Genomic DNA, 13,257 nt, shown 5'->3' with positions numbered 1-13,257 from the left:
TCTACCTGGAAGGGGATGGACTCGTCCACCGCGTGCATCGCGGTTTTGGCAATATCTGCCTTGATGTGGCTGAAGGCCGCGCGGGCCTCAGCCGTCAGGCGGAATATAGTGGCTTTGATAAGTGGGCGGGCTTTGTCCGCATAGTTGGGGACCCACTGGACATAGTAGGAGAATAGCCCCAGGCAGCGTTTGAGGGCCTAGAGGCTGTGGGGAAGGGGAAATTCCGTGAGGGGGTGCATGCAGTCGAGGTCGGGTCCTAGGACTCAGTTTTCCACGACATAGCCGAGGATGGCTAGCCGGGTTGTGCGGAAAATGCACTTCTTTGTTATATGAGAGGTTGAGGGATTGGGCAGCCTGGAGGAACCTCTGGAGGTTGGCGTCGTGGTCCTGCTGATCATGGCCGCAGATGGTAACATGGGTACGGGTATGTAGCCCGCAGCCCGTACTGGTCCACCATTCGGTCCATCGTTCTCTGGAAAACAGAGACCCCATTAGTGACGCCGAAAGGGACCCTGAGGAAGTGGAAGAGTCGGCCGGCTGTTTCAAAAGCAGTGTAGTGGCGCACTTCCGGGCGGATCGGGAGCTGGTGGTCGGCAGACTTCAGATATACCGTGGAGAACACCCGGTACTGTGTGATCTGGTTGCCCATCTCCGCTATGCGGGGGAGGGGGTACGCATCAAGTTGCATGAACCGGTTAATGGTCTGGCTGTAGTCCACAACCATCCGATTCTTTTCCCCGGTCCTGACAACCACCACTTGTGCTCTCCAGGGGCTGTTGCTGGCCTCGATGACCCCCTCCCTCAAGAGTTGCTGGACCTCCAACTTGATAAAAGCCATGTCTTGTGCACTGTACCACCTGCTCCTGGTGGCGACGGGCTTACAGTCAGGGGTGAGATTCGCAAAGAGGGAAGGGGGGGGGGGGGGTGACCTTAAGGGCCGTGAGGCTACAAACAGTGAGGGGGTAGGGTTCCACTGAATTTAAGGGTCAGGCTTCGGTGACTGCATTGGAAGACGAGTCTAAGCATTAAAGGGGCGCAGAGGTGAGGGAGGACATAGTTTAAAATGGGCGTACTCAGCGCCTTGTATCGCGAGCTTCACAACACAGTACCCCCGGATCTGTACCGAATGGGATCCGGAGGCAAGGGAGATTGTCTGGGACGCGGGGTAGATGTGGAAGGAGCAGCGGCTTACCATGTCGGGGTGGACCAGGCTTTCTGTGCTCCTGGAGCTGAAACGACAGGGGATCTCGTACCCATTGACACGGACGGCCATCATCGAATTCTTCAGATGTTTTGTCCGCGACTGGTCGAGGGTGACTGCGACGAGCTGCAGGTAGTCTGCGTGGTCGGAGGTATCGGGGTCTCAAGATGGCAACCCCCACGGGTCGCATGTGTCGGGCTGGGTTGAGGGTGGCGACCAAGATGGCCGCCCCCATCGGTCGCACCCGTCGGTTGGTGCTGAAGATGGCGTCCAATATGGCCGCCCCCATGGGTTGCACATGTCAGGTTGAGTTAAAGATGGCGGCCCCCATAAGCTGCACGAGGCGGATGACGCATCTGAAGGGAGCGGTGCCGGCAGGCACGCAGCCACATTGTGGGGTCTGCGGGCCTGTGAGTCCGTGGATCGGGCCTGATAGGCTTTTGACTTCGGGGCTTTGGATCGGGCCAGACAGACTGACAAAATGTCCCTTTTTGCCGCAGTCGCTGCTTGGCGCGGTGCGGGCTGGGCAAGGCTGCCGGGGGTGTAGGCCCTGCCCGCAGAAGTAGCAAGATGGTTCGCCGGGCTGCACGGCAGCCGCGCGGCACAGGCCTGGGACGTAGTCGGGTCTGGTGAAGGCAGTGTCTGTGGTGCCCACGAGAGGTTCGCTGGGTCTACCGGGACGCGCCGAGGCTCTGGTAGACCACCTCCAACGAGGTGGCTAGCTTTACCGTGTCCTGTAGATCAGTGGCCCCGTTTTCCAGCAGTCGCTGCCGAATGTAGTTAGACCGGACCCCAGCCACGTGGGTGTCCCGGATCATCAGGTTCATGTGCTCATCGGCCTTCACACCCCTGTAGTTGCAGTTGCGGGCGAGTAGGCAGGTTCTCTAGATACTCGTCCAGCGATTCCCCGGCACGTTGTCGGCGGGTACTGAGGAGGTGCCGTGCGAACACTTTGTTCACGGGCTTCACGAACTGTTTCTTTAGAATCGCAATCGCCGCTTCGCACGTGGCTGCGTCCTCAATCGTACCAAGATTCGGTGGCTCACTCGGGCGTGGAGGAGGCGCAGCTTGATGGCATCGGAGGGAGGAGTCTCAAAGGAGTCGAGGTAGGCCTCAAAACAGCGGAGCCAGTGGGAGAAGATTTCCTTAGCTTCGGCTGCTCGTGCGTTGAGCTCTAGTTTATCAGGCTTCAGAGCGGCTTCCGTAGTGATGTCTTTGGATTATAAATTGATGTACCATCAATTCACTACAAGACGATGAGAGCAAGTGAACATAGGCTTTATTATCCAAGAACTTGCCTGCCTGTGACTACTGTAACAACAGAGCACCGCCCACAGGCGGCAGGTCTATATATCATTCGGGGGGGCGGAGCCAGAGGCGGAGCCCACCAGGGTTCCAGTACAATACATGGAAGGAGATCATATTACCATTCCCTGGCCATAGGCCACAGTATTATACAGACAACTTGTATTATAGTGAATACATTCACCATACCAGTATAATGGACCAGAAAGATGCAACTATCTTAAGTGTAAAAGTACTCAAAATGAAAACAATTAAACAAATTTAAATCATGGTATAACAGCCTTTTCTTTCAAAAACAGATCACAAGAAGTATTTTGATGCGGTCTTTAACTTGGCAAATGGCCAAGATGCTCAACAAATCATCAATATGCCCCTTCTGACACTGATCCACAGGAGATATTAATTAGGCAGATGACAAAGCTTGGTCAAAGTTGTTATTTTTTTAGGAACATTTTAAAAAGTGTCTTGAGGTGGAGGAATGTACAGAGGGAATTCTTGAGCTTGGGCCAGTTTAAAGCACAGCAGCCAATGGTGCCACAATTAAAATTAGGGATGTGCAAGAGACCTGAATTGGAGGAATGCAAATCTCAAACACTTGCAGGGCTTGGATGTAACAGAGATAGGGAGGGGTGAGGCAATGGAGGGATTTCAAAACAGAGACAAGTGTTTTAAAATTGAGGAATTGTCTGACTTGGAGCCATGTTGGTCCACAAGCACAGTTTAGGGGTCAATGAGATTTGGAGTAAGATACATACAGCGCAGTTTCGGATGTGTAATTGACTATGTAGGGTGGAAGGTGGGAGATCGTCCAGAAGAATATCAAAATGATGAAGTCGAGTTAACAAAGACATGGATGAGGGTTTCAGCAGCAGATGTGCTGAGGAAAGGTCGGAGACGGATGATGTGACGGAGATGAAAGTAGACAGTCTTAATGATAAAGTAGATGTGTGGTCAGAAGTTCACTAGTGGGTCAAATGCAACAAAGTTGCAAGGTCTGGCTCAGATTCAGACAATTTCCAGGGATGTAGATGTTGCCTAGGGAACAGAGCTTGTGGCAGAGACGAAAGATAGCTTCAGTATTTCCAATACAGCAAGTCATTGTTTAACATTGGCCTATTTAAATTCTGCTTTGCTTTAACGTCAGTAAGTTAATGGGGCCTGTAATCTCATTGAGTATCGAAGAGATTCATTTTAACATAAAATAAGCCTCTCCCACCCTACGCCACAAGTCACAGCCCTTCCCTGACCCACCCTCTCGCCAAACCTCCCATTTCACCGTACTGTGCATCTGCATTCTCGTTGAAGACTCTGCTCTGGTCAAAAGCTGGAGCTCCGATGTTGTGGTCGCGTGAATCCCAATCATGCAAAAGTGTCAAGCAGGGCCTGCTATAATCCATGTTTTTTTGTTTTAAATACTCCTGCCTTGCTGTTCTTCTCCCAAGTCTTCACAGGCAGAAGCATTTAAAACAAAAACAAGGATTACAGCAGCCTTCGTTTGACACTCCTGCACTTCCACAATATCAGAGTCCCAGTTTTGGATCACATCAGGAACATAGGTCCAAGAGAGGGGAGAAGTAAGGGGTTGAGGCAAGGAACGGGAGGTTCTGCCAGAGGATTGGGGGGGGGGGGGGGGAGGGGGCATCCACAACTCGGAGTGGGGAATGGAGATGCCTCAACTTGGAGGTCGGGGGTGGGATTATCTGCACAACCAAGAGAATCAGGAGCGTTGTGAAGCAGGATCCGCAACAAGCAAGAGGCACTGCAAGTAGAAAACTATATTTTTATTTTATATTTTTAAACATTTTGTTTTATTATAAATTTAGAGTACCCAATTCATTTTTTCCAATTAAGGGACAATTTAGCATGGCCAATACACCTAGTCTGCACATCTTTGGGTTGTGGGAGCGAAACCCACGCAAACCCGGGAGAATGTGCAAACTCCACACGCATAAATGAGTAGTTCTAACCATTGCGCCACCGTATTGCCCAAAACATTTTATTTTAAAAGGTTATTTCATTTAAATTAAAATCAAACAGGCTGACTCAAGTCAAAACATAACCATGGCGGGAGAACTAGGGAATGGCTGAACCCCAAAGTTTTTTATTTGAAAAAGGGTAATGCATGGACATGCTTGGTTTGCAAAGGACAAGGCCCTGTGTGTGAATATATGTAGCTTCTATCACGCATAAATGAGCCATACTGTATGTAAGCCAGAGTGATAATCTTCAAATGGTTCAGTTAATTCTTAGCACAACCAGAATTGTTCAGCAAGTGCTGTCCAATTGCGGAATCACATCCAATGTTGGACACTATGTTCTGAGTTTTGCAAGTACAGGCTGCGCGCGTATGGTCAGTATTTTGCCTGTTGCGAACAGTCAAAAGGACCTATTTAATATAATCCACCAATTGGGATTTATGGCTTACATGGCTGGCACTGAAAATTTGAGTAAAGCGGTGAAGTTAGCCATTTCATAGTAGCAAGAGGAGTGTTATTCTCTTCTAACAGGATGCTGCCGTCAAACCAAAAAGATTTCCTGCCTATCACACAAATTAATAATGTGGTGTATGAATTTGTGCCGGTGTAATGGCAGTATGTGGTGCATTCTCCATTCTGCCTCTTGCCAATCAATCAGCATCCTCTTCACGCGTAGCATGAATTGTTATTTCCTTAGATATGGTATTCTTGTAATTTGTCCTGATGGGAGCAAGACAAAAACTTTGACACCGTGTCTCTTTTTTTCAGCATTACTCAAGTTCTCTATTGTTTTGTTTTTTTAAATATAAGAAAGGTGCTGCAGAACCCAACTACAGTTTTAACATTCCTTCCTGAGAGCCACTGCTTCATTAAAGTTGCGATTTTCACAAACACACAACTTTGTGAAGACTTAGTGTACACTCGAGAGAAGATTTCTGTTTTCTGACAAGAGTGACAAATCATAAAGGGAAGAGAACCAAAGAGATGGAGAGAGGTAGAGCGAAATGTTGTCTGCATACATCAGCAACCTGATGTCAGGTTTTCAGATGATATTGCAAAGAGTTAGGTAGCATGTACAGGTACACGAGAAACAAAATTGCCCCAAGGATAGATCCTTGGGGACACCAGAAGTAATAGTGCAGTAGTAGGAAGGGAATAAAGGGTTATGGTCGATGGGCAGGAAATCAGATCAGCCATGATCTTATCAAATGATGGGGCAGCTCATGGGGCCAAATAGCCTACCCCTGCACTTAATTGCTGCGCTCATGTTATGTGAAGGCATTGTTGCCAATGCACAGTGGTTGGCATTGTTGCTTCACAGCGCCAGGGACCCGGGTTAGATTCCCGGCTTGGGTCACTGTCTGTGCGAAGTCTGCACATTCTCCCAATGTTTGCGTGGGTTTCCTCCGGGTGCTCCGGTATCCTCCACAAGTCCCGAAAGAAGTGGTTAGGTGAATTGGACATTCTGAATTAGTGTAGCCAAACAGGCGCCAGAGTGTGGCGACTAGGGGATTTTCACAGTAACTTCATTGCAGTGCTAATGTAAGCCTACTTGTGACAATAATTAAGATTATCTATATGATTCAATAGTCAATAATGGAACCAAACAGCAGCAGCTTATCCAGCTAATGCCAGATAAGAAATATTAGAGCAGGATAGTATGGTCAACTATAGTGAAGGCTGCAGCTAGGGAGAATGATTTTAACATAAATTTGAAGTACTCAATTCATTTTTTCCCCCCAATTAAGGGGCGATTTAGTGTGGCCAATTCACCTACCCTGCACATCTTTTAGGTTGTGGGGGTGAGATCCACGCAGACACAGGGAGAACCTACAAATTTCACACGGATAATGACCTGGGGGCTGGGATCGAACCTGGTTACTCGCCGCTGGTAGGGCATGATGAGGGAGAATTGATCACTTGGAGTCATTCCAGACTGCCATTTTCTGACATACGTACTGGCAATTTCAGGCCAGAAATCAGATTGGAGAAATACAAACATGGAATTTCAGGAAAGATGGACACTAATTTGGGAGATAATAGCATGCTCATGGGCTTTAGAGAGGAAATGGTGATTGGAGATGGGTGGTGGTTAGTGGGCTTAACGGAAGAAATTGTACCAAAGGAGAGGGAACCATTAACAATATGAACTAACATAGGTCCAGGTTGGGACGTTTGGTGGTCAGCAGCCGGGTCAGATTATGATCAAGGGGGCAGGAGCTGGGTCTCGTAGACAGAATGAACTCTCAGAAATCAAGGCAGGTGATGGGACAGTATGTAGAGACAGACAGGTTCAGGGCTAGGGCAGCAAGGAACGATTAGGGGAAATTTGGTCCATTGGGCCAGATAATACCCACAGCAGTTAACACAGCTGTAGGAGCTAAAACATCAACAACCATTTGAGACATATCAAATAGGAAGATAGGAAGGGAAACACCAGTATATTCTACCGATCAAAATAATTGCCACTAAAAATACAAATGTATCAAAGATAATCATATTCAGCAGCCACGTACAGTTTGCAAAATTACACCTCAACTATTTAAATATTAAAGGCATTCAAAACAAGATGGTTCCATCTGCTCAACTTGGAGCAATCTGCTATACCAAGAACCAGCTACACCCTGAATATTTGAATTTACAAGAAACACATTGCAGCTATAATTGGTACCTACACTCTTTAAAACAGGGATTTTTACTGGATTAAATCTGTGGCTATTATTAAACACATTATTGCCTGAGAAATTCAGCCCCACCCCATTAAAACCAAATCAGCTCAAATCAAGAGACTACAAGGTTAATTTCTCAAATTTCAGACTGCTGGCCGAAAGTTAATGAAAATTAATATCACAATTTTTATTTCAAAGCAGAAATAATAGAGAATGCTGTACTTAAATAAATAGTTTCAAAACCTGAACTTCATGATCTGTCATGTTGATGGAACACAGTGCAGCTGTACTATCACCAGTGCATATCCCCAAGGCAATATTCACATGGTGTCAATGATATTCTAGATATTTTGAGTACAGTTTCAAGCTTCAAATCACAGGAAATGCCCAAGGGAACGGTCTTTTGCTTTCAGCTGGGACAAAAGATATGGAGAAGATGACCCAAAAGCATTTTTTTCCTGCTAATCTTTTTCTAATTTGAAGTGATTGGCACTTCGAAGCAAGTGCACAAAGTGTGTAATGCAAAAGCAAATATCAACGTTAGAAATTTACAGTTTTCTAGTAAACATGGTCTCCGAGTTAGATAGGTTTTAAGTTGGGGACCCCAAACCTGATAATCCACAATGACACCGGGTGGCTTCATATGTGGCACTTTATGGCAAAACCTGCCTCGCAAGGATTGGCCTCTTTAGCCTACAACAAAGGAGCATGTTATGGAGTCACCCAATTGTAAATGAATTATTTGCTGCATGTCCACTACCTTCCACAGATGGAAGGTTCCCAGATGACTCATGTAGGTGAAAATCAACTGGAGAACATTTTTGCTGCTCAATAGGTTGATCCAGTGCTGCTAACAGAAAGACTGCTTGATGTGTGCACTGGGTAATTTTCTCTTATATGCAGTCTCCCTTTTCAAAAGGTAGATAAGAAGCATTCAAGTGAGACAAGGTCAAGTGTAAATCAACAATCTGGTTTATCTTGCATGAAACATATCAATGAAATGAACACATTCCCCAACAAAGATCTCTATCTCAGTTCTCATACTACGAGTAGTAAATTGCACCTCTATGATAGAATGATTAGATGAGACGGAATGGGAGTGGGCTCAGAAGAGAGAAAGATAGAGCACTCCAGGTCTCCCCTCAGCTATCCAGAAAGGGTTGGCTGCAAGTTACTGCCTTGTATGTGAAACCATCCCTCACATGATGTGGAAGCTAGAACAACCTTATTTTCTGCTCATCCAAATTCCCTTACTGGATGTATTGAATGAAATGCCAATCTAGAATTCAAAGTACAAAAAGGAATATGATCTTCAATGACTTGTATTTTACCTTACTGCTTCGGAGTGCTGTGCTTTTTTAAATAATTATTTTTCTGCACAAATATTTTTAGTTATTGGTTTAGTTATTTCTACTGTGGAATTAGTACATTATAGGTACGGTTTCTGGCATTTGAAAAATTGCAGGAATTCATGGCATAATTGGACTTATTTCCTGCTACCAGACCTTATGATTCTAAGTGACTTATACCACAACGAACTTTCTTAGGAATTCTCTATTTCCCCATCGTTGTGAAAATCCAGGGACAGTCATCATAATCAATGGTGATAGTGAATATTTTCTGATTTGATGCATTAGAAAAATTGCTTTAAAAATATAAAATCAGAAAATGGTTGTTTTTTTTTTTTAAATCACTCTTGCAGTGCTTTGGAACCAGCTTATTCAAGATTCTCAAACTTATCACAGGTAGGGTTACTTCACTATTACACCACTAATTGCCATCAGTAGCTCAATAAAATGTTCAATGCCTCTTTGAACATTGACCCACTTTTGATTCTTTCAGCCCAAGCCTGTTGTACATTCAATCTAATCGTAAACTGCCCTGTACCTTAGGTTCATATCCTTTTATATCCATATCTTGCAAAAGTCTTAGATTTTTAAACAAATTGAACTAGCACCCACTGCTTGAGAAAGTATTCTACACAAACACCCTTTTCATGAAGCACTTTTTAAACCTCTGTCAGGAACAATCTGCCACAGGTTTTAAATGTTCCCCTGTCCTAGACTGTTCCTCACCCCACCAAACAGGTACCCTATCTCAGCCCACCCCTCCCACCTACCTCTCCACTAGTTCCCCTGCCCTGTGGGAGTCTATCTCCCACTCAGTTCTCTCCACCGCCTTACAGCTTTTCTCTTATGTCTTATCCATTCTTTGCAAAATCTTAACCTCACCAAAATAACCTTAATCTCCGATATGGTCATGGAATAGAAAATGCTGGAAGTACTCGGCAGGTCAGGTAGGATTTATAGAAAGAGAAAAGACAAAAACAAGTTATTGTAGCAGGACATAACAAGTCTAATTTATGTAATAACTCCTTAATATAATCGTTGGGAGTCCATCTGGTGAATCTGGATTCAATGCACTATTTTTTAAGGGCAACATGTCATAAGGTGCAATGAAAACAGAAAATGCTGGAAAAACTCAGGTCTGGCAGCATCTGTGGAGAGAGAAAAACAGTTGAGTTTGTGTGACTCTTCTTCAGATCTGCTGAGCTTTCCCATCATTTGCTGTTTTTATTTCAGATTTCCAGTATCTGCAGCAATTTGCTTTTATCCCAATAAGTGGTGCCCCGAACAGTACACCCAACTCTATATGGTGGTCTGAGCAATATTAGCATACCAGCAGCATGCCTGCCTTTGAGACAACTTAGCTCCTGTGTTTCTGCTACAGATCAACTCAGCACCATTGTCCAATTCATTTTGAGGTTAGACACATAGCACTCTGAATGAAGAAAATATCAAACATTTCCCTTGGAACATTACCAGAGACACCGGCTGACTGGTTTGATTGCCAATCGTGCACACATGTATCGTGGCCACTTGGGAAGTTTGCGATTATCACATGTTATTTGCTCTTTTACAAAGTATATAATACACTTTGATTTATATTATACCTCATTTGATTTACATGAAGCAACGGAGGCTTATATTTCTAAACCACGCCAGATAATTGTGGAAAATTCCAGCCATCAAGCTTAAAGCAATGCAGATTTATCAGCTATTCGGTTTCGTTAAATCTCACGTTAGTGTAGAGCTAACCTGTGTTAGCTCGCCCATTACATAAAGTATTTTCTTTCACTGCGATATATTGAAGTGAACCGATTTGGGAGAAAATATTTAATGCTTTTCATTTTTCCTGTTGCTGCAGGGAAATATATTGGCTAAACTGCTGATCTTTAGTGTCGAAGATGGGAGTGGGGGAGGGGAAGGTCTTGGAAATTTATAAAGAGCTCATGGAATGGGAGGGAACCCCGATTGGGGAGGTAAAGCGAAAAAAGGAGGAAGAGTTGGTCAAGGAATTGGAGGAAGAACTGTGGGAGGATGCCTTGAGCAGGGTTAATGCGACCCCGTCGTGTGCCAGGCTTAGCCTCATACAATTCAAGGTGGTCCACAGGGTGCATTTGACTGTGGCCCATATGAGCAGGTTCTTTGAAGGGGTGGCAGATAGGTATGGGCTGCGTGGGGGAGGGCCTGCAAATCATGTCCACATGTTTTGGGCATGTCCCAAGCTTAGGGGACTCTGGCAAGGATTTGCCAATGTCATGTCCACGGTATTAAAGGTACGGGTGGGTCTGAGTCCAGAGGTGGCGATTTTTGACGTGTGGAAGATCCGGGTGTCCAGGGGGCGAGAGAGGCTGATGTGTTGGCCTTTGCCTCCCTGGTAGCCTGGAGAAGATCTTATTGGAGTGGAGGGACTTGGAACCCCTGAAATCGGGGGTATGGGTCAGTGAGATGGCAGATTTCTCAGGCTTGAGAAGATCAAGTTCGCCCCGAGACGATCGATGCTAGAGTTTGTCCGGAGGTGTAGCCGTTTATTGACTTTTTGGGATGAAAATTAAGCTGTCAGCAGATACAAAGGGGGGGGGGGGGGGGAGGAGAAATATTGACAGGAATTCAGTACTGGAGGATCAGAGAGCACAGCTATTTAAGTTATGATGTTAATGCCCCATATGCCATTTCAAAGAATTCTGGACACATTCCCGAGAAAAAATAATGACAGCATAACTAGGAAAGTTCAAACTAAAACAATGTAATTTCATAAAGCATACAATTCTCAAAGTGCATTGGGATTAAGCTACGTATAAAGACAAGATTGTGAAGAGAAACAAATTAGTACAAAGATTTGAGCGTGCCTGCGGAGTATCTATTAGATGTAACTAAGTTTTTGATATATTGTGCTCTGGAACTGGTTCATTGTACTGGAATGCCAATGTAACCGAGAAGAAAAAGATAAAATAATATTCAAATAACAGATTGGACGGGAACAATGAAAATAAGAGTTGGATACAGTGTCCAAGTCACTGAAATACAACACGACAAATGTATATTTTCAAATACAATTCACCACGGTATAAAGTGTCTTCCTGAAAAATTAAAGGGTTATTTTAAAAAAGAAAACAAAAAGAAAAATGAAGTTACCGATAGAGGAAAAAGCTAAAGTATAATGTAGCCCTGGAAGCAGGACTGTAAAACCACAGCAATTCAGTTCAAATTCAGGACTTGCACATCAAACTAATCTATCAATATTTGGGCCTATGATAATTTTATGTAAATTAGAAAAGGAGGAGGATCAAGTTAATTACATTTTCCTCTGTAAATAAATCTTCATTTCTTTAAAATTCGCTTTTGATATGAAATGCAAGTCACTGTTTAGTATACTTAAAAACATATTTCAAGCAATAATGCACAAAATTTCTTTGGCAATGCTCAAGGCAAGCCAGAAGACGTTGCTCAATGGCATTTAACATATTAGGGTCAATGACTTATGGTGATTGAAATAATGCTCATTAGTGTGTACTACATATGAAAGGAGATAGAGTAAGTTACCTAATTTTGACTTCCTCATCTGATATGCTTCAAATAGTGTCTGCAGTTCTTCATATTTTCTAGTTAATTGGAGTTTCCGACTATCCAGTTTGGGGTGATACTGCAGATTCTGTTCTGCTAGACTACGATTACTAGCAAGACTCACGTCTTTATTTGGCTGTACAGTCTGGACCTGAAAAACAAGAAAAAGTTCTTCAACTTCATATTACAACTGGTGCATTAGCCTATCCTTGGCAAGTACTAATTTTGTAAGTTTGTAGCATTTTGAATTTTCATTTCAGCCACGCATTGCCCACTGCGCCCACATTACGATTCAGTGCCGCAACACTATAGCGATAGTATAATTGTGTTTGCAAACACATCAGCTGCCAAAAATAGGTCCATGAAATTATTTTCGCAAGTTCAGAATTTGAGCATGATGTTATACAAATAAAGCCTAGATAGAAATTTTGAAACTTTAGATACAAAAATGTATTTACCCTTTCCTAACCCTGCCCAACAAACAATCAACATCACCATCATTTGTGGAAGCTCAATCAGTAGAATGACAGAAATCATAGATTTCCAGATAATAGTGATATCAGGGCAATGGGATAGTGGGGGAAAATAACATGGAGAAAGATGTCCAGCCATGATCTGTTTGAATGGCAAAGCAGGCTTGATAAGCTAAATGGCCTACACCTATGTTCACCACCCGAGATGAAGCATAAACCCAATGGGTTGCACTGCTCCACCTCACGTTTCATGGCATTTAACACAGCTGCAGATTCAGTTATCTCTAGTTTTACCTTTCCATTATAATTCTCCTACTGGGGTTGAAGGGCTCTGCCTCATCTCTGCCCATAGCAACAGTAAAAACTTGGAAAGGTGTCACCAAATGGCATACTACCCAAGAAAAGAAGGGATTGTATGGACATCCAAGTCACACTTTTTTTTTTTAATGTGAAGATGTATAGCAATGAGTTAGAAACTTTGCAGTTTCTCTTCTGTTAAATATGTAAATTTTAAGCTTACTCAGAACCCTATGGTGGTACATTATGGGACACATGTTAAAAGATGTCGGAATTCTATCCAGTGGTTCACATTCCACCACATTGGCATTTTATTTCAAATATCTTTTGGCTGCATTACACAGAACATAGAAAATACAGCACAGAACAGGCCCTTCGGCCCACGATGTTGTGCCGAACCTTTGTCCTAGATTAATCATAGATTATCAT

General features: G+C 44.1%; 1 protein-coding gene across 1 annotated transcript in view; it reads right to left on the bottom strand.

Annotated features, from left to right (window-relative positions):
- LOC140406137 (vacuolar protein sorting-associated protein 37B-like) overlaps positions 1 to 13,257 on the bottom strand; it is a 50,103-nt gene that overhangs the window by 18,041 nt on the left and 18,805 nt on the right. The window contains exon 2 of the mRNA XM_072494280.1: positions 12,038 to 12,209. Within this exon, the coding sequence (XP_072350381.1) occupies positions 12,038 to 12,209 (172 nt within the window). The remainder of the gene's footprint in view (positions 1 to 12,037; positions 12,210 to 13,257) is intronic.

The sequence above is a fragment of the Scyliorhinus torazame genome, unplaced genomic scaffold (genome assembly GCF_047496885.1).
Source record: "Scyliorhinus torazame isolate Kashiwa2021f unplaced genomic scaffold, sScyTor2.1 scaffold_302, whole genome shotgun sequence".
NCBI lineage: Eukaryota > Metazoa > Chordata > Chondrichthyes > Carcharhiniformes > Scyliorhinidae > Scyliorhinus > Scyliorhinus torazame.
The sequence above is the reverse complement of the archived record's forward strand: the minus strand, read 5'-3'. Positions and strand labels throughout refer to the sequence as shown.